The sequence below is a fragment of the Rhea americana genome, unplaced genomic scaffold (genome assembly GCF_003343005.1).
Source record: "Rhea americana isolate MKP2758 unplaced genomic scaffold, rheAme1 scaffold_10, whole genome shotgun sequence".
In the NCBI taxonomy this organism is placed as follows: domain Eukaryota; kingdom Metazoa; phylum Chordata; class Aves; order Rheiformes; family Rheidae; genus Rhea; species Rhea americana.
Genome location: NW_028185039.1, coordinates 8,249,220 through 8,269,230, shown reverse-complemented (window position 1 = coordinate 8,269,230; position 20,011 = coordinate 8,249,220). Strand labels below are relative to the sequence as shown.

At 41.3% G+C, this 20,011-nt stretch overlaps 1 protein-coding gene across 1 annotated transcript in view; it reads right to left on the bottom strand.

Annotated features, from left to right (window-relative positions):
* Positions 1-17,569, bottom strand: part of GRIN2A (glutamate ionotropic receptor NMDA type subunit 2A) — a 177,071-nt gene extending 159,502 nt beyond the window's left edge. Inside the window, exon 1 of the mRNA XM_085300716.1 lies at positions 17,165-17,569. Coding sequence (XP_085156842.1) covers positions 17,165-17,569 — 405 coding nt within the window. The remainder of the gene's footprint in view (positions 1-17,164) is intronic.
* Between the last annotated feature and the right edge of the window lie 2,442 nt (positions 17,570-20,011).

The following is a 20,011-nucleotide window of genomic DNA, read 5'->3' as shown; positions in this document are numbered from 1 at the left end:
CAAATCAATTTGCTGTTCAAGATGAGATGTATCCTACATTTTACACGTCCCATCTATTCCTGTTACCCCACTCCCACTGCAAGAAAACAAGGGTCACCACACAGACGGAAAAGCATACTAAAAACAAAGAAGCTGCTTTGAATTGTTTTCTTCTYTCTCTCTCAAAAGTACACCTAGAAGTGACTTAAAAGGCTTTCTGAAGCACTTTTACATCTGCATGGGCCTTTTCTTTATGCRTGGCCACGTATTTTCATTATTAAGCACTTTATCACAAAATAATTGGCTTCTGCAGGTCCCTGAAAAAGAAACAGCTGTAAGAGCCAAATAGATTATGCTAATTCTAATATTAATGAAGTCTGGAAGAAACCTGAATTACTTCAGGGAAGAAACAGGCATGGTCACTTTGAAAGACAGTTTTATCTGATTTGCTGTTCAGTCATTTCTAAAGCAAAAGATTATTTACAAACAGTTCTACCCATGTGTTGCAGAGCATATGCAGCATCCATTAGCACATCGCTTCAACCCTACTCTCCAACTACAGTAAATCATCCGTAAAGATTTAGGCCATTTTATTAAAGTCTATTTTAAAAAGAATAGGCCGTTTCTGTAAGAACACCGCTTCAGTTGTTTAAGCAACCACTGCACAGAAAGGCCAACAAATAATGCAGCGTAACTAACATTTTTGTAGCCTCCCCCTGCTCAGGCCCTGCTGTGCATCGCCTGCGCGTGCAGCGGCGCCTTGCAGGTACTGACAACACGCTCTGCCCTCGCGCCCATCTGCGCAGCACGTACGGATTTCGAAAGGCATTACCGCCTGCAGCCTTTTCAAGCTCTGCTCAGTAATAAAATCAAATTCTCAGCGATAGGGCCGCTGACTTCCAATCGCTCAACAAGACCTGCGGTGGAACCCTTCGCAGCTGAAGGGCGAGCGGGGTTTGCGAGCCTACAGCAGACACCACCAGCTCCGCGGAGCAGAGCGCGGCGGAAGCGGCAGCCCCGGGGAGCGGCTTTCCAAAGTCACAGGGATACCCAGGAACACCTCTCCGTCTTTCTCCCCCTCAGCCCGAGCCTTTGAAACTCCTCGTCGCGGTGGCGGCGGCAGGCGGGGCCGGAGCGGGGCCTGGGCAGGGGCGGCCGCCAGGCGCCGGCCCCGACCTGTGCTCGGCTTCCCGCAGGCTTTTGGGCAGCGCGTGGCCAGGCAAGGGACGGGGACCGGGCCCTGCAGCGAGGGAGAAGGCCCCACAGCGGGGTCCCGCGGGCCCGGCAGCCCCCGCGCGGCCGGGGTCACGCTCGGCCTCTCAGCGCAAACAGGTTTCGGCCCTCCGCCCGCCTCCGGAGCCTCGACACAGTCCGTGAATAGARAACTTGGGGGACAAAATAACTAAAACCTAGGAGGAAACAAACAAACAAACAAGCCAAACACACGCCCACATCTCTAGACGTATCTGATTTTAAGTATACCCTTTCCTAGACCTGAAGAAGCCCAGTTCTTCTACACCACTTTTACAGAAAAACTTCTATCAGTCTTACTCCCTAAATTTAAAGAAAAAAAAAATCACTGTATTTATACAGTAATTTCTACTTCTTGACTTGGGCACATACAATAATCATACTATCATACCAAAAAGGCAGAAGTACCCAAAGAATAATATAAATATAAATTTATCCAGGGAATAAATAAATTCTCCTACCTTAAAAAAAAATTAATTTGCRCTTTTTTAATTAGCATTTTCCCAGGAAATTAGAATTATGCCCTTTGCGAAAAAGGGAGGTTTCAGAAGTTGCTGGATCAGTCTGCTATATTCCTACAAGAATCCTACCGCCAGTCCCTCTTTCCAAAGCTGATCAGCACAGTCCTTAACTGTACGATCAACTACAGCGGATCGTATTGATTGAGATTCCACTCCACACACCTTCCTTTGATCAAATCTGGCCTTTCTATAAACCTGGCTAGATTTAGAGAGAATTCTATTATGATTTTGCATGGTTATCTCAAAGCTTTTTGAAAACCCAAATAAGAACGCAGGATTGGAAAGAACCTCATGCTTCAAGTCTTCTTCCTTCTTCATTCATTTACGAGTTCCTTTCTATTGGCTTTTACCATCCCAGAGCTTCTTTATTTCCCTTTTAACTACTATTTACTATTTCTAATTTCCCATCTAAATGATGTCCATCTTAGTTTCAGTCCTCCTGCCAATACATATTGGGTAACGGGCTTTTCTCCATCCTGTATATACCTGGCTATTGTATTTCCCTAAGGCTTATTTCTCTAAATCAAGTAAAACCAACTTGCCTAGTCTCCTCTTGTGGGAGACTCTTTCCATTCCCGAGTCAYTGAAGGAAACAATTTCTGAACCTATGACAAAATTAGCCAGGGCTTTTCAGGATGTGCGAGACTAATTGCAGACATCRTTCTAAAAGATTCACCATTTCCCATACAATGAAGTGAAACTATTTCCATTTCTAATGGAGGCAATAGCAGAAAAACTTCAGGAACACACAGCCTAGTTCTGGACCTCATCAGCACAGAAAGGTTTACTGCATGCAAYCAGTTATTAGCAAGATATTCCATTTGGTACTATTAAACTTAATCGCATTCTTATTTTACTCATGTAGATTTCTCTAAAATATCCAAATCTTTTACAATGTTTTCTAGCTGGTAAATTTACTAAAACTGCAAACTGCAAAATTAATCSGGAATATGATAAATTCTACATCTTATGTTCCTGTAAACAGGCAAAACTTTTTTTTTATTGAAATACGTCATACCCAGTGAATTTCATATGCTGCTCTTTAGCTGTGCTTTTATCTTCAGAAAAGTTTCATGATTTTCAGTCATGGTCAACAGATATAACTTAAATATTTTAAAACTGAAATAAACAGATACAATGAGCATCACAGAGATTTTAATCCTATCTACCCGGTTATGGAGAGAATTGCTAAGATCTGGGTTAATCCTTCCAATCCTTAGTCAGAAATGAAAGTCTGTGCAATTGAAAGAGTTTGCCAGAATTTGATTTGCTTGTGGTAAGGATTCGATTAAGCCAAAAATTAAGATCTTGCCCACAGTCAGAAATAGTTTAATTTAAAATCAAAGTAGTGCATTTCTACAAATATTACAATCCAGAGGAGTCATTATACTGAGACCAAATTCCTAGCCGTCCTCCTCACAGGAAATTAATTTGGGAMAAATCCCAGACGACAGTGATAAATGCTGGATGGGACTGCCGTGACAAACTGAAGACTAACTACAGTTAGGAAGATCACAGAAATAAACTTTCTTACGTTGGAACTTTATGAAGAGTATTTGCACAGACAAACTGAYGGATATTTTAATACTTTTATTTCAAAAGTATGACGTACATATTAGATATAAAATAYCTATTTCAATTTATCTATACTGGTAGCGGCTTGTTTTTATTTTTAGCAAAGAGATTACAAATGACAGCACAGAAATTGTTCAAAGCGAACGAGGGAAGATATCACTCCCCCAGGACCCACTTTACCTTAAGTTTCCTTATACATTTGGTTGAAGTCAGCACAGATCAGGCTGGATTATATCTAAATTAAAACAAGCAGCCTGAATTTGCTGACACAAGCTTTCATTGGACAACTTGTATCAAGGCAGAAGTTTRTATTTGCTTTCCCCCAGGAAATACCACGGTGCTCACCTGAAAAGCCAGACGTGCGTGCTCCCCTGGCGCTTACCAGTGGCACATCTGCTCCCCGAGTGGCACAGCACGCCGCAGACAATCCCCGCAGGAGGTAAAAGTGGCAGAAAATTTTTCAGATACAAGCCTTTGAGGTTTATACTACCAGAGTAACAGAACCCAATACTCAGCTTTAACCTCCATGCCAAGATAGCCAGAGGTTTCAAACTGTTGCATAAGCATGTTTCTGTAATCTTTGTTACTCCAGATCTGGAAGCTTTTACTCAGGCAAGGCTCTTTGATGTGACTTTAGGAATAGGCCGTCTGCAGATGGAAAAACAAATGATCAAACCAGCTCTATAGGGAGTCAGAATTACTGTACGTACTTGATTAAAAAGCTTTTTTAATATAACATTAGAATACTTATTAAGAGGAAAATATACCACCGTCTCAGATGACACAGAARTACTGTTTAGTAACAGAACCTTTTTGATTGGGTCAAATACGCAAATAAAACCTTACAAGCAATCTGAGGAAGACAAAAACCCAGTTACTCAAAACAAGTGTTAAACAGAATAYCACGTTTTAGGTGCATAAAGCCAGTTAGCATGTCAAGAAGGTATTTAACCAAAAGTTGGTTAAGTCATTAGAAAGAGAATTTCAAGTAGCATTAGAGCCTTTAACATACTGAATCATCCCTTTAACTAGTGTCTGTCCATCTAAACAGGACATATTGCTGGAACTGCTTGGACTTTCCACTTATATTAAGAGATGTCTGCATCTTTACACTTTTTATATAAAGAACATACATGAGTCCCTTATTAGATAGGCAAAAAAAAAAAAAAAAAAAAACCAACCCACAATCCTGTCTTCTCTTTAGGTTGCACCATTCAAATCTTCAGGAACAGCATTCAAATTGGCATTGAAATACTAAATGTCTGAAGCATTTGCTTACTCTGTACTTGCTGCTACTTCTTTCCTCCCCAGCAAAGTCAGGCAGCCCRCAGCAAGGAGCCCCCGAGCAGGGCGTTGCTGCCCATGCAGGCACCGGGCACCCAGTGAGCGTGGCTGCTGCCCGGCAGACACGACCTCCTGGACATTTAGAAATACTTTTGCTGACCTACAGATTTGTTTCTGTAGGCTGTTTAGAAAGAGGGTTTTTACATGCCTATGATTTGTTTATCAGCCAGAGTAAAGCAAGGAGTACCAGCTGGGAAACAAGCAAATGTCAGTCCTATTTTAGTTGAAGTTTTTCACTACTTTCAGGCACTGTCCACTAAGGTGTCCACAGCATCTCAACAAATCAATAGGACTTCCACAAGAATAAGGATTACTGAGCTGCATTTCATTATAGGATGAAATAACTCATTACTTTAAGATCTCAACCTCTTACTGTGGACAGGATCAATCAGAAAACAGCTCCACTCAAGTCAGTCATCTTATACAAGGAAAAGCAGAACCAGCCCACACTTAAGCAAACACCCTGTAGAAAAGACTACTGAGGTTTTGGGTCAACATTAAGGGCACACATGCTGCAGATGACAGCTGGCTCCTGGATAAACAATCCACATGCTCATTTAAATTTTAATTCAGAGACCATAGGATGTGTTTTTAATCATTATCAGGGAATGCAACAATATTTGTATATATTGAGAAGCTACAAAACAACTGCTCAGTATATTTTAAACATGAAGATTTTTTTTATCCTTTACATCTGTCCTATGTCATCTATTTAGTGTAATTTTACTTATTCACTGATCACTGGAAATATTCCAAAAATTCTTATGCTTCAAAATTGTGGTAGATTGTAAAGAACAACAATGCCAAAGCAGAAGCAATTGTAGTCAGAAGTCTGTATCCTGGGGAGGAAAATGTTAAAAATGAGAAAAAGGAAAGTGTGTGTGACATGATCTTAAAATAGTTACCACTGGGGAAAAAAAATGCCATAACATCTGGCAAATATTATGAAGAACATTTGTTGACTTTGGCCAAGTGGTGAAAAAAGATGTGTATATATATATATATATTTATATGTATGTATACACACACACACACACGCAAATTTGTATTTTTCCATTTGCAAGTGAGCTTACCCTGCAAGAAGAGCCAAAACAAAATGCTTCCCATTTGACACTTCCTTGCATTTTATTCTCTCAATATGTTGCCTGTTTTCAACCTCATAACATAACCAAAGTCATTTAAACCACACCAGTATTTATGTAACTGACAATGCATAGCTTTGTTTGGTATACATAACCACAGATCAAGTTATAACTACCAGTAAATATGCAGCTTGAAATAATATTGTGAAGAAATTGCAAAACATGCCTGCAAACACAGTACAAGAGAGAAACTGCAGAATCAACAAGCCACCTAACCACCATGAATAGCAATTTATTTTCACACATTTTAATATCAGTCTGTCCTGTCCCCAAGCATTCTGAAGCCCCTAATGGGAAACCTGAAATTCAGATTAATTGAATGAGAATAACTTACAGAAAAAGAGAATCTTAAATATATTTTCACATGCCAGTTCCTAAAATCTAAGGTAACTGGGACTCCTCTAGAGCACCTGATCAGAGTGGACATATATAGTATTAACATAGTAAAAAAGAAAAAAAAATCAGTACTACAAATGAGAGAATTGCTCCAAAATCTTTCTATTTTCTACAGAAGTGGAAGCTTGCCAGGACGCAGATCAGTGCTGGACACACCAGCCAGCAGGGAGCGCGGCACAACTCGGGAGGGACAGCATACACTCAGGGGCCTCCAGATCRGCTCTGTCCCAGAGCCCCAGGAACTATGAAAAATGAAGAAAGGCAGTAGGGAAATTTAAAATGTCATCAGCAGAGTAACGTGCAGACTCTGGTACCCCTGCTTCCAGGTGSTTAATGACAGCCCTGCCTCCCTCCCTACACTGCACTGGGAAAAGCACTTTCCAACAGCCCATCTACAGTAGTACGCAAAGCTGGCCCATGAACACGGAAGGGATCACCTGGAAAGGCACGGCATTCCCCAGAATCCCAAGCCAGGAATCCAGAGGAAATACTGAGAGGGAAACTTTGCTTAGAGTTACATATTGTTTTGGTTTTCTCGTCTTTTCTTACACAAGTAGACCACTTCCATTACAGATGAGTGATTTCTGTTGCTACGTTATCACCTCCTCAGTTCTCCACCAAGGCTGTCCTAGCTCACTTGGTTTAGTTGCTCAACTTTTCTCTATTTATCTGCTTATTAACTATAAATAGGCTTGGCTTAACACCATAACCGTTCCTACTTTCTCCTTGTGATTCCAGAGAAATGTGATTTGCTCCAATTAGTCTTACTTTAGTACAACCATCATCTCTGCTCTACACATACAGTGAAAGCATCCCAGTACCCCTGKGCTAAGGGATACATAATTTGAAGCCAAGAGGCATAATCTCCCACAGCCAACCCGGCTTCAGCTAGAAGCATACCAACGCAGTAAATCTGGGGTGGAGGAAGTCACTCTAAGGCTAGAGTCATGGCCAAGTATAAAGTAAGAATAGCAAATAGATGGGACAAAAAGGAAGACAACAAGAGGATGAGGTTTTGAAGCAGCTGTTTGGTAGAAAGAGATTTGCATATAGAAAGGTCTGCATAAGAAAAACAGTCTAAGAGCAAGCAAACTAAGCAAATGTTTCTTTTTACAACTTCTGTACCAATTCAATTTGCTGTTACATAGTTAAGTGTTACAGCTTCGTGTTTTGCATACTAAGCGTTACAGCCATCCAACAACGTCTTTTGTAAGAAACCAGATTCCACAACAGAGAATTTCAGCCATTTTGCAGATAAATTGTTAAAATACATACAGACGGAGGAGGGGATGGCAAATGGATCAAAACAAAACGGACATGGCTAGTTTAATTACTACAAAGATAATGCTGACTATCTAAAATAAAACAGACCATCCTAAACGGTACTTGACTAGAACACAGGCGGTTTCCAGAGTTTTTGCATCTGTTTTCTTATGATGAATTCACAAGCCTTATCTCTTCCCAATTAGGTGCTTCACATAGCTGTGGTGCTTCTGCCAACACAATTTACCCAGAACTCTTAATTAGCCTCACACACAAAAAATAACATGTAATTGTTTGGTAATTATATGTTTCTGCAATTCCTAAAAGCAACTCGTTATAGGAATGTTGTGCACTTAGAAGAGATTATCTTAATTCTATTTTCTGTTTATCCAATTATAACTGTCGTTCCTAATTGTATTGTAAATTGTGTTGAGCTGGAAGGTGGCAATAAAATCCTTGCTCCTTCCTCTTTCATAGTGGTTTATACATATGCAATGGGTTTCCACCAGGCACAAAATCAATGTAGTGAAAACAAACCATTCCTATTGTTAATTCTAGTCATACGCAAGGGAAAGTTGGTAATACAAATGGTCAAAACTTTACATCACCAAAATTACTGTCAGAGAATCCCAAAACAGAATTTAGGGCACTAGAAGAAATAAATACCGTCCAGAAAAGGAAACAGATGAGACGATAAGCAGCTTCTCACCCAGCAAACCCTTGAGTGAAACRTTTATAGCAATACTCTGTCCTGCAAGACCCACAAAAGGCAGACTATTMGGAGGCTCCACCGGCCGTGGAGCAAGACCAGCAGCGGTCCTCTCAGCCACGTCGCAGCAGGTGACCTGCCAGTGACAAGGAAACAGCCCAGACTGTCTGCATTAAAAGCCAAAGATGAAATTACTTCCCCAAAACTACGATGGAGATAGCTTAAAACACCGACTTTAAGAGTCATCTTGTAATGAAATAGCTCTGCATGGGAGCTTACTCATAAAATCCCACATCAAAAGATACACCATTTTAAAGCTGAAAGATGTACACTCTCCGAGCCAACTTTCACTTCTTAATTTCCATGTGAAAAGTCTGCTTTATTGGGCTAATCCGAGTGTGTTTATGGCTTTTTCCCCAAATTTCAGTAAATCAACTTACTTCCTCATGCTTTTTAAACTTTTTCTCAGAACACAAATATTTTACTCTCACATTCTCTCTCCTTGATTTCAGTAAGAGAATTGGGAAGAAAGAAAAAAGAAGAACATATATAAAAAAAATAAATATTAAAAAATTAAAAAAAATAATTTTGAATTAAAAAAAAAMCACAGAATTCACAGAATTAGCTTTCCACAACCAGATCTGCCTAAATATGAAGCAAAAGATGACTTTTAAAAGTCATAAAAGTCATTCTGGAGTTGTTTGCAGAATATTATTACCATATTTTAACCAAATCCCATCTACAGTCATCCAATATGCTTCTTGGCACACTGTAGTCAAAAACTGAAATCAGGAAAGGAAAAAAAATTAAGAGACAAATGCAGCACAGAACTTTTGCTATTGGTCAGTCTTGCTAAATGTTCTCCATTCTGTAAATATATAATATCAGTGTTCGCCACCGCCCAAGTCTAGCAGTTTGTGACCTAGAAAACCAGCAACATACCTGAGATCAGTTTTAGCTCAGCCTCTGGCTACTAAGCAGGCTAGTGGAGGAGGAATGGCTTTGATCGCATACGTTGTCTAGATATATATATTTATGAATGATTTCTTTAATCTATGTGTGACATTTAAATAGTAAATCCTCAAACAAAATGTTAGTCACAAATTTGGGAAAGAAACTTGCTTTTTGAAGAAGCTGTGAAGGCTGGTCAGGTAGCCCTAGGAGCGGCTGCTCAGCCCACCTCGCCAGGGAGCGGCGGGCCCAGAGTCGCAGGAGCTACACGCTTTTCCCGAGAGGAATTCAGCTCCTCCCTGAGTAAGAAATCACTTCGACATTTGGGATCTCCTTCTCTCTCTCTCTGGASACTCAGGTTTTTGATCACGTGTATGTAAAGCACAGAGGAAAACAGAGGTACGTCACGAGCTGCATCATGCACCCAGGTCGCAGCTGCTCCATACCAAGAACCTGACATTTGCAACTTAGATATTGTGCTTGCGTGTCAAGAAGCAGGCTAGTTTTCCTACTAGTTCAGTTTTTACATACCATTTTTTCCAGACACTTCCATTTAATTTCTCTCCAAAATATTCCCCATCCAACCAGTCTTATTTCCAGCGCTGGATTTTGCCCGCAGCCTGTGGGTCTCAGCTTTTCTCTGACCCGGCGTATCAAGTCTTGCGACAGCTGGTGATACATCACTACGTGCCTTCTTTGAGCACGAGCACCCAGAGGACGCTTGCTGACCACTCCGTGTCGACAGGAGTGAGCAAAGCCTTTTCCCGGGGCCCAGGGGCAGCCGGGCCGGGCCGCACACCCGCACCACGACAGGCACCAGCCCCACCACAACACCCGCAGCCGGCAGAGGGACTCTCTTTATTAACAGGAATTAAATCAGGTCTTTTTGTTAAAAAAAAAAAAAAAAAATCTAACCCGTGTGCCTGAATTGCAAGCACAGAGTTTTTCTCCTAAGGAYGTTAAGTCTAAATCTAATATAAGTGGCCAATGATGCTGCTCCATTTTTATTTATTTATTTCAGTGAAGTACTGAAGAAAATATCCCAAGGATTTAAACAAACAATATGGTGACAGATGGTTTGGAGACAATCCAGGCTGGGCTCCCTCAATAAAATCCACACAACTTCATAGCTCCAGGAAGAGCGGAGGCAGAGGAGGAGGGGAAAAAAAAATAAAAAAGGAAAAAAAAAGAAAGAAAATAGCTGGCTTAGATGATCACGTAATTTTTAACAGGAAAAAAAAAGTTGAAGACTGCAAGGTTTCTCTTTTCATCTATGTAAAGCTCTTTGCACTTTACCAATGTAGTCAGATAAATYCAGGACATATTCTAAGCAGCCAAAAATGTATAATTAAAGAAATAAATCCAAAAGAATTTCTTAAAATTAAATTGTTATTTCAGATAGGTGGCAAATACAAAACATTATTGAATTGTCCATTCAGATAATGCAAGCATGCTTTCAAAAACAATTAAGAGATGGACATTGCAAAATAAAAATGTTTGACACATAATGCTGATGCCTTTCTGTTCTGCACACTGCATACTTTTATTAGAATGAATATTTTCAGGTATGATACTCTCTAGATATATTCTGACTGCCAAAAATACCTTTTTTGCTTTGTTAGTCCTATTATTATTTTATAGCTTAAAGGAAATCATCTTGGATTTTATATCTGGGAATATCCTTGGGAAAAAAAATAAAAGATTAAAAAAAAAAAATCTTCCAAATATGCCACCAGGAATGCCTACAAGCAGGAAGTTATGCTGAAGGTCTGAGGTCCTGCTTTTACAGCTCAGGAGACTGCTCTGTTATACTTACCTATGAGATAGGCAATAATTTAGATAGATTGCATGGACGGTCCACAACAGGGACGTACTAGCAGTTCTGAAGTGTTAGTGCTCAAACTGATGCACTTATGGATTTCTATTTTCAAGAACTATAAGAACAGACAGTTTGAAAAGAAAGAAAATGGTATTTCTGAGATGAAAATACTTTGGTCTTACTGCAAGTGACTGGGATCCTAATGAAGCCACGTGCTCCACTCTCCTAAATGTGGTTTATAGGATCACCTCCTGCATCCTAGGCTCAGCTGCAACTGTGTCAACTCCAGCAAGCTAAAAGTAGGAATTGTGAGCTTATCCATAGCAGAGCTACTTCAAAATCCAAGTAAACTTTATAACATGGTGTTACATCTACATTAACCACAGAGAAGTTTTGTTTCCCGTGCTTATCAGTTACAGAAATTCCCAAGCTCTTCAAAATTATCCACCTTCCACCTGGATAAGTTAAACTGATTATGMCACCCTCCAACTCTATGAAAGCAACAGCTGAAGACTACCTTCACAGCATCCCAGAAAAACCCTCACGCTCTCCCTTGCCCAATAAAGARGGAAACTTTTATGAGGACAAGAATGAGGGGAAAATGTCATTATTCAGAAATAAGCAGGAAAATCCTTCACAACAAAGAAAAAGGCAGTAGAGGGGAAGAGAGAAAGCTCAGATCATGTCAGGAATATGATGTTCCTTCAAGTTCTCTAAGACATAGCTTTGCTGAAGCAGCAAACACTGCAGCTCCCACTCACCAAGCTCACTTTCTGATAGTGCTGATGGCACAAGCGTAGTAATGTAAACCAGTAATGTAAAAAGCTGCACCATAACCATCTCAGGCTCACAGAGCACTGGCTCCAGTTAAAAAACAGCAGAAAAAATTGCATAAGTTCACTTCATTCAGCTCAGTAAGACATAGATTTCAAGCATAATTGYAACCATTCAGTATTAACAATGATTATGGTACATAGGCACAGAAGATAATACTGCAGATAATGAAAATCTTCACTGTTGTGCAAGAAAACTTTAAGTACATATAGTCTTATCGATTTCTGTGGACATGGTCAAGTGARCACAGATTTGCAAGAAGAGGTCTACACAACATTTTTGTTGCAGTTCAAAATAAAACTCAATTTYTGAAAGTTATGCTTCCCATAGCAGTAGAAAGAAGGAAATAAATCATGTTTAGCTGCTCCTTTTACAAGAGGCAAAAGCTGGAAATATTACTTACATACAATGGAACCAAGCTGGGGAAAGTGCAAGACATTATTTCTAGATATGAAATAGAAGTTAAATGAATATAGCTATTTTTTAATCTACACTTTAATTGTTTAATCTTTTGTAGAATCAACCTAAACCAAAGTTAATATAATGCTCAGGAGTGTAGTACCATATTCGTGTTAGCAGCAGTTATCAGTAAAGGCAAATTATAAAATTTATATTTAAGATTTTCTGTAAAAATATGAGATCTCTTTTCTGGATCAACCACATTAGCTGGACAGTCTCTATAAGCACACTCTGTAATTCACAAATAGACAAGCAYGTTCCCTGAACAAGGATCTCCAGCAGAGACTCTGCAGTAACAAAGAAACCCAAACTCTCCTGCCATTCACCACAAAAATTTTCAAAGCATAAGAACTGAAACATTCCTTAGCATGTAAGCAAAGTTGTGTGGCAGCCTTTTTTTTTTTTTTTTTTTTTAATACTGCTTCAATGTGGACACCACAAAATGGATGCATTGCAAAAAAGTTGCAAGACACATAGAGGAACCTTCAGAGCTTAGCACAAAGTTACATGCTGATCAGGAAATGTAAATTCTCGGTACTAGAGCCAGGAGACGGGACGTGCACTGCTCACATTTACAAGGTTGGGCATACCAGTGCAGTATGACTTTTTGCATCTCAGGAACAAGAAAAAACAAAGCAATCCTGGATAGATCTCTCACGAGATGAAAATGACAGGTAATGCAAATACCTGCCAGTACTTCAGTGAAATACCTGAAAACTATCCACACAAAAAAAGATTCTACAAAGTATACAAGAATTTCCCTCGCTACTTATTCTCAGTTAGATGTCTTAACAAATATCCCTGAAGTACGATCAGGCATGGCGGCCTGGGGAACACGCTCAACTTGAGTCAGCAGTGCACCCTTCCGGCGGCAGAGCCTAACCAGACACCGGGCTGCCCAAGCAAGAGCTCAGCCGGCCGACGGAAGCGCTTAATCCCCTCTCCTTGGTGCTCGTGGGGCCTCACCTGGAACTGTGCGTCCAGCTTGGGTTTCCGGTACAAGGCACTGACATACCTAAACGAGCCCAGGTTGGCAGCCTACAGCTGTACAGGAGACAGTGAGGCTCTTGTCAGCAGAAAGAATATACTTGGTAGTGATAATTTAACCATAAATAGTACTTATTTGGGGGGGAAGCAAAGACTTTTTTTATTTTTACTTAACACTTCTAGAGCTGTTTCCAGAAGCATCACTTTATTTGACTCCTACAGGAAAACTACTCCCAACTTTAATGCTATTTAGCTATGCATATGCATATGTCAGTGCTTCTGCTATACTAAGATACTTCTTCAAGTTTTTGTGTCTTTCAGGAAGGTTTCTAATGAGAATTTTAAAAAGATTTAATTTTGTAACATGCAAAATTAAGCAAAAGCAGTGTGGTTCAAAGATGCTAAGTACTTCTAAATGTGCTTACAATACATATGAGCTTTTCCCATCGCTTGTGAAGGAAACTATTTTGTACAACCTTGCATTATTCTCACAGGACTAACCATGATGTTCCATTTTAGAAAGGTATCATAAACACTATCATTATAATGATTGCATGGGGCAAAACAAACATAACTAGGTTTAAAATCAAACATTCAAGTCAGGAAAAAGTTGTAAACAGTGTTTTTGGTTTGAGATCTCTAAAATTTCAGGATGCAAAATGCACAGTCAGTCTCTTTTCAGCATCCTCCAAAGCACTGCTCGTGCACAGCAGGTTGGCACAGGTGCCCTGGACACAATCTTGTTCCAGCAGCCCGTCCCGCACCTGAGTATGTTTTGCGTCTGTGAGAATCAGGGACCAAAGCCAAGGAGCAGCCTGCTGGCAAGAGAGCTCCTGACAACGGCGAGTCATAAAATCAGCGGGAGGCAGAGTGGGATGCACTGTCCAGAGGGTACGTTGACAGCGCAACTGGCTGCAGGTAGATCCCATACRTCCTAGAAATGTCACATTGGTTTATTGGTAGGATCCTGACAACAGATGTTAGATGAAGACAGGTCAGACAGGTTCAAAAATGGCATCAGTTTCGTTGGCTTCACACGCCTGCTGTGATTTTCATAGCACAGATCTTCTTGCAGCCAAACTTCTACCGAACTRAGGCAGAGTACTAGCCAAGTGGGCTGGAGAGGAGGTGTTCAAAACCACGCACCAAGCACAGCCGCGGTGCTCAGAACAGACGTTTGTGTGGGGACTGAGCACTTCCCGAGCGCTGTGCCCTGTGATGTTTCCCATTGCATCCTTTGAATTTCTGTGTACATAATGTTTAGAAACCTAGAACAACTTTTTTTTTTTCCTTAAAAAGATGGATCTTCCAGTGAAGTTCACATCAATGCAGTCCTTTTTAACAACATAGACTACGGTTAGCTTATTCCCTTAGGGCCATTCCTACGAAGTCTTCAGAAGTATAGAACATTACAGAGTCTCACTCCAGTGACTCCAGCGAGGCTCCCATTTAGGACAGTTAAGAAGCACAACGTAACGACTGCCTGGCATAGCGTGGTGCTGCCTTTGCGTCCCCAGTGCTTGGCAGACCACAGACATGGAGGTACGACCTACACACATGCACATATTTTGAAGTCATCTGTAACAGTACCAGTGTAACTCCACACAGGAGGAAAATATCTATTAGAGCCACACAATCAGGACATAAATGAAATGGCCCTATTAAAAAGCTAGAGGTGGGGATTAAACCAGCTTCAGCTACATCCACAAGCAGCAGTGAGATCAAGCATTTTTTTAAGCATATCCAGGGATTTCAGTGTATGAGACAGAAGAGCAGACCCTAAACACTGATCAGCTTTGTAATTAGCAAGCATCCATGTCTTTCAACTGAAATCCTAACACTGACTTGGGAGACGCATTTTTACATTTTCAGTCCYGTGCTTCTCCCTCAGATTTCATCTCTTCTGCCTTTATGACAACACTGTAAATTTTAGCTTCAGCTACTAGGGATTCATTCCCAAATGAATGGTTAATTGAAAGACACATGCAAGCCTCATTACTGTGATGGTCTAAATCCAGTTGCAAAACACACTGCTCATTACAAAAGTCAAGTTAAACATTAAGGCAATTTTAGTTACATGAACAAACACTTCCTTCAGCCAATTCAACCTATGGAAGACAGCTCTGTTAGATTGTCTTAATACACAACAGAACAATTTTGATTTCCCAAGAGGACTCTTAGAAGCCAAGTTTCGGCAAGAAAGCATTTTACCAGCAAATGGCAATAAGCCTTAAAAGCAGAGGCAGTGATATAATGACAACGTTAATGTATGACAGAAATATTAACAACATACTGAGAAAGGAAAAATACAGCCTATTTCACTTTCTAGAACCCCCTACATAAGCATTAAAAAAAAAAAAAAATCTGTATCTGTAACATCCTGCATCAGCTACAGACCATGAAGTTGAATCCATAAGGATTTTTCCCAGTATTCCATCACTCACGGTGCCTGGGATCTTGAGTTCCAAATATTTTTATACCAGTAGGGAAAACTGGGTAAATTAGGTATTAAATAAAATGCCTAAATATACATATAATACAGTTTGAAAAAGAGAGGGGTATCTGTACAGTAATTAAAAGCATATGAATTAACTGTTGCTGTAACTTCGTCACCGCAGTTACATTTAAGTTAGCAGCATTGACTGTAATGATCTCTCAGTATTAATCAAGATGTCGAGGTTATTGTTATAGACTCTCCTCAATAATTCAGCACTTACTACTTTGACCTTCATATGACGTAAGTTTTAAAGGCAGGTTGTTCAAAATACTAATCCCAGTTAACAAAGGGAGAAAAAGTTTGGAAAGTGCAACACTGAGTCCTCCACTGCAACTAATCATTGCATCTCTCCCGCAGCCTTTTCCCCCAGCTTAGGGAACAAACCTGGACTACTTTCTCAGCTGGAGTCAGAGAACTCTTTAAGTCCTATTCAAAAGCCACTTACAATGAATAAGAAACCCTAAAGGTACAAGCATCAAGAAATGAGTTATGATTAACATGGAAAAGCCTGCTGTGCTGGAAGGCTTCCCACGTGCCACCCCCGGGTGGGTCAGCTATCCTGTTCGACGCAGCCAGCGCTCCTCGGCTCGGGCCCCTCACCTCGCGGGGGCCACGCAGCAGCCCCTGCCACGGGGCTTAGTCCTAGGAGGTGCTAAGCACCTGCTGTTTCCAGAACCAGAGCCCTGATCACTTTACAGATCAAACGGGCAGTGACAGTAGAGAATTAAAAGAATTGTTACAGCGTTAGGGAAGATGAGCTGGATACATGAGTCACTAATGTCTGTCATCCCACAGCCTTACAACAGATTATATAAAGAAGTGTTTTCCAACGAAACAAATTTGTCATTATCTCCAGAGTTCAGCAACCACACTGTAGATTTTTTTCATGTAGTAGGAAGTTAAAAGAATACAGTTAGTAAAGCTTCAACTTAATGAATACAGTGAAAATAAGAGGTGGTTCAGGTTTGCCAGAGTTCTTAATTTATGGACTACAGCAGATCACAAACCACCAGTCTAACATTAACGTCCTATTACTACTACTACCTTTATGAGCACGGCAGAATAGTATTCGTTTATAATTTTTTATCTTCTCCATATAATCATTTTATTGGCCTATTTCATTTTTGCTTTTAAAGCAAATTGTCATATTTGCTAACAAGACTTCTAAGCTAACCACCATTCAGTTTGGTGGAGAGTAAAATTTCATTAGAACAACTTTTACAATGCAAGAAAGTTGAGTTTCAGACATGAACCCTAAAATATCTCAGAATATTTGATGAGCAGTCAAGGAGCACACTGCTCCATTTCTTTTTTCTTTTTCAAAGTACAAAGGAGACTTTTAGAGTCTCCTTTTCTGAGCTGCATGCAGTGATTATTCACTACAGACTAACAGTGAAGTACATTAGACTACCAAAAGCTTTGAATAAGTTCTCCTACCTTATCTGCCATTATCATGGAGGCCCCGCCATGAATTCCAAGAATTGGAATAAAAGTCTGAGATGAAATAAAATCCAAAATCTGAGCTACTGCCTCCTGGTCAGTATCATCTCCAAAAACCACTCCATGGATCTTGGTGCCTGACATCAAGTCACAAACATGTGTTATGATGCTTTTAGGGTCTGTCTGGTTCACCAAAAGGGTCACTACATTGACATCAACAGTCAGGTCTGCTGACATTTCCCTGGTCCAGAGAGCTCTGATATCTCTTTCCGTGATATACTTGGTCCTTCCCAAAATCACTGCAATGTTAAGGATGGGATAACTTTTCTCTGCTCCATGAACAAGATCCAAAGGCGCCAGAAGAGCTTGGAGTACCAGGAGAGCACAGCCAATTTTCTTCATCTTTGCCAGCTTTGTACCCTGTAAAAGTGATCACATTGCATAAGAAAAAAAGAAAAAGTAAAGAGAGGAAAAAATACATATACACTGTGTATCTCCAATGAAGTTTTTAAACAGAAAACATCTGGACACAATGCAGACTTTAGCAGCTTCTCACAATGCCTTCTTCACCTCAGTTTCAATTCAAACCTCTTACCTCCCACCAAAAAGCTGCCTTGCCAATAACTGATAATATTATAACTGGTCTCCCACAAGGAAGGCAAAAAATATAGCTCAATTTCAGAGGAGAGACCGATTAAAATGCTTCTTGGATGTCTAAAAAAATTTAAATGACTGAAACCATTAAAAAAAGACATCCTTCTCTTTAACCTTATCCTCCTACAAAAGGTAACACATAAATCTGGATTCCTTTGTCTTAAACAGCTATTCAAAATTTACAGGTGCTTTCCCTTAAAATGATAGAAGTGAGCCAGAGGTCTGCTGGAAACTCCAGTCTGCATATTCCATACATCTCACAGCACCCCAGAAACATGCTGTTTTAATTCTGAAGATCTCTCTAAGAGAGAGCTGCTGCTTGTGCAGAAATCTACTGCATTTCTAGAACAGGTTCAGAAGCATATATTCTATCTTAATTCTTCTCCCTCCTTTTACATGGCATTCGTTTGAGCGTCTCAGAAGTGCTGATCTCGGACTCAAAGTTGTCACTGGTGTTGAAGGGGAGGGTATTCCATAAATGAGCAACGCTGCATTGGTTTACCTCACGCCTTCACTGAATCTCTGTAGGGGGCTGAATATAGAGAGAGTAGGATGAGGAGAGAGATGAGCCATGGAAGAAGTGATCTGAACTGTCTGGAGGAAGGAGAAGGGGGAGAAAGCTCTGACTCTGCAAGATCTCCCTCGGTTTCTGTGCCCTGGGGGATTTCCACCCCCATAACTGGCACTCTATTAGCTGCAAGACAGGAGTCCCTGTACCACATAAAGTCAACCTTGTTGCGAAGCATCTTGCAGAAAACAGCAAGGCTGTCCAATCAGGGGTGGCATTTTTAAGATCTCCCCTCTGATCCTGCCAAGCGCAGCTCCATTAGTCAGACTCATCTGCCGCTGAAACACACACCAAGACAAGCGCTTGCTGTATCATCACCTCCTTTCAGAGCAGACAGGAGGATGAGCACTTAAGAGACCATCTAATTGCAAATCAATTGCACTGTGCTTCCGAAGTCACTGCACTGCGTGCCAGATCTCACCGCTGCAGCGGCCGAGGTAGCAAAGCAAGCGGTATAAATAGTTAAACCTAAACCCCCGCAGACACGAAGCAGTTTCGGCTTCCTCCAAACCCCAGAAAAAAAAGAAGAAAAAAAATAAGAAATGTGAAGAAAGAAAGGAGGAAGGAAAGGCAAAGCCCAGCCACCCGTTCCCCCGCCTCCGGAGCGGTGCTACCTCCCCAGCGAAGCGCCCCGCGCCGGGAGCCCGCGCGGCTCGGCGGCCGCGGCGCGACGGCGCCCCCCGGCGGCCGCGCCGCGCCCCGCACGTACCCAGCGCCTCAGGAGACGGAGCGGCGGCTGCCGGGCTCAGGGGCGGCCTCCGCGCCGCTCGCCGCAGGCGCGGTGCCGGCCGCGGGCCGCGAGCCCCATGGCGTCCGGGSGGCGCAGCTAGAGGCACGGCGAGCCGGGCGGAGGGGCTCTGCACGGGGCGAGACGGGGAGAAGCCGTTAGCCAGGGCGGGGATTTAACRGGGAAACAACAAAATCCTGTCGCGTGTGGCGTGTGAAACAAAGTGGCTGCATTCAAAGCTGAGGAGGGGGTACTGAAAAATAGTCGTAAGCCCTTTCCCAAGAGAAGGGTGTGAAGCCAGCCTTCCTGGAAATCGTCCCCATCCTATCCAGGTCAGGGAATACTGCGCTCAACTGTCTGCCCGCTTCCAACAGAAATGTACGGGCTCGGGCTCCACGGGGGAGAGACATCCGAGCGGGGAGGAACAGCCAGAAGCAAACTAATTCACATGATCAAGGACTGGAGTTTTCTTGACAGGTTCAAAACAAGCATAATCTAGAAAACAGCTAAATCAGTATGGGATAAAGCTTCTTTTGAGCTTTCAAACAGAACAGGTTCGGAATGAGTTTATCATAAGCAAACCCAGGGAGATACGCACTAGCAAATCACTCCCCCAAAGGCTTAGATTGCTTCTTCAGTATTTCCAGCAAATATGTATATTTTAAAGATACCTCTTAAAGGAACCACATTTAAATTTAGGCTGATAGCACGTTCAGCAAAGAAAACTAGCATTTCCTAAAGGTTCCCGAATGCTGACTAGAAACTAAGACCCAAGAATTAAATAGGGAAAGACTGCAACGTTTATATGCGTGTGTGTCATTCTGCAGCCCAGAGCCCTTTCRCAACTCCTAAGAGCGAATTAGTGCCAGCCAGAAAGGGAAATACTTACTGCATT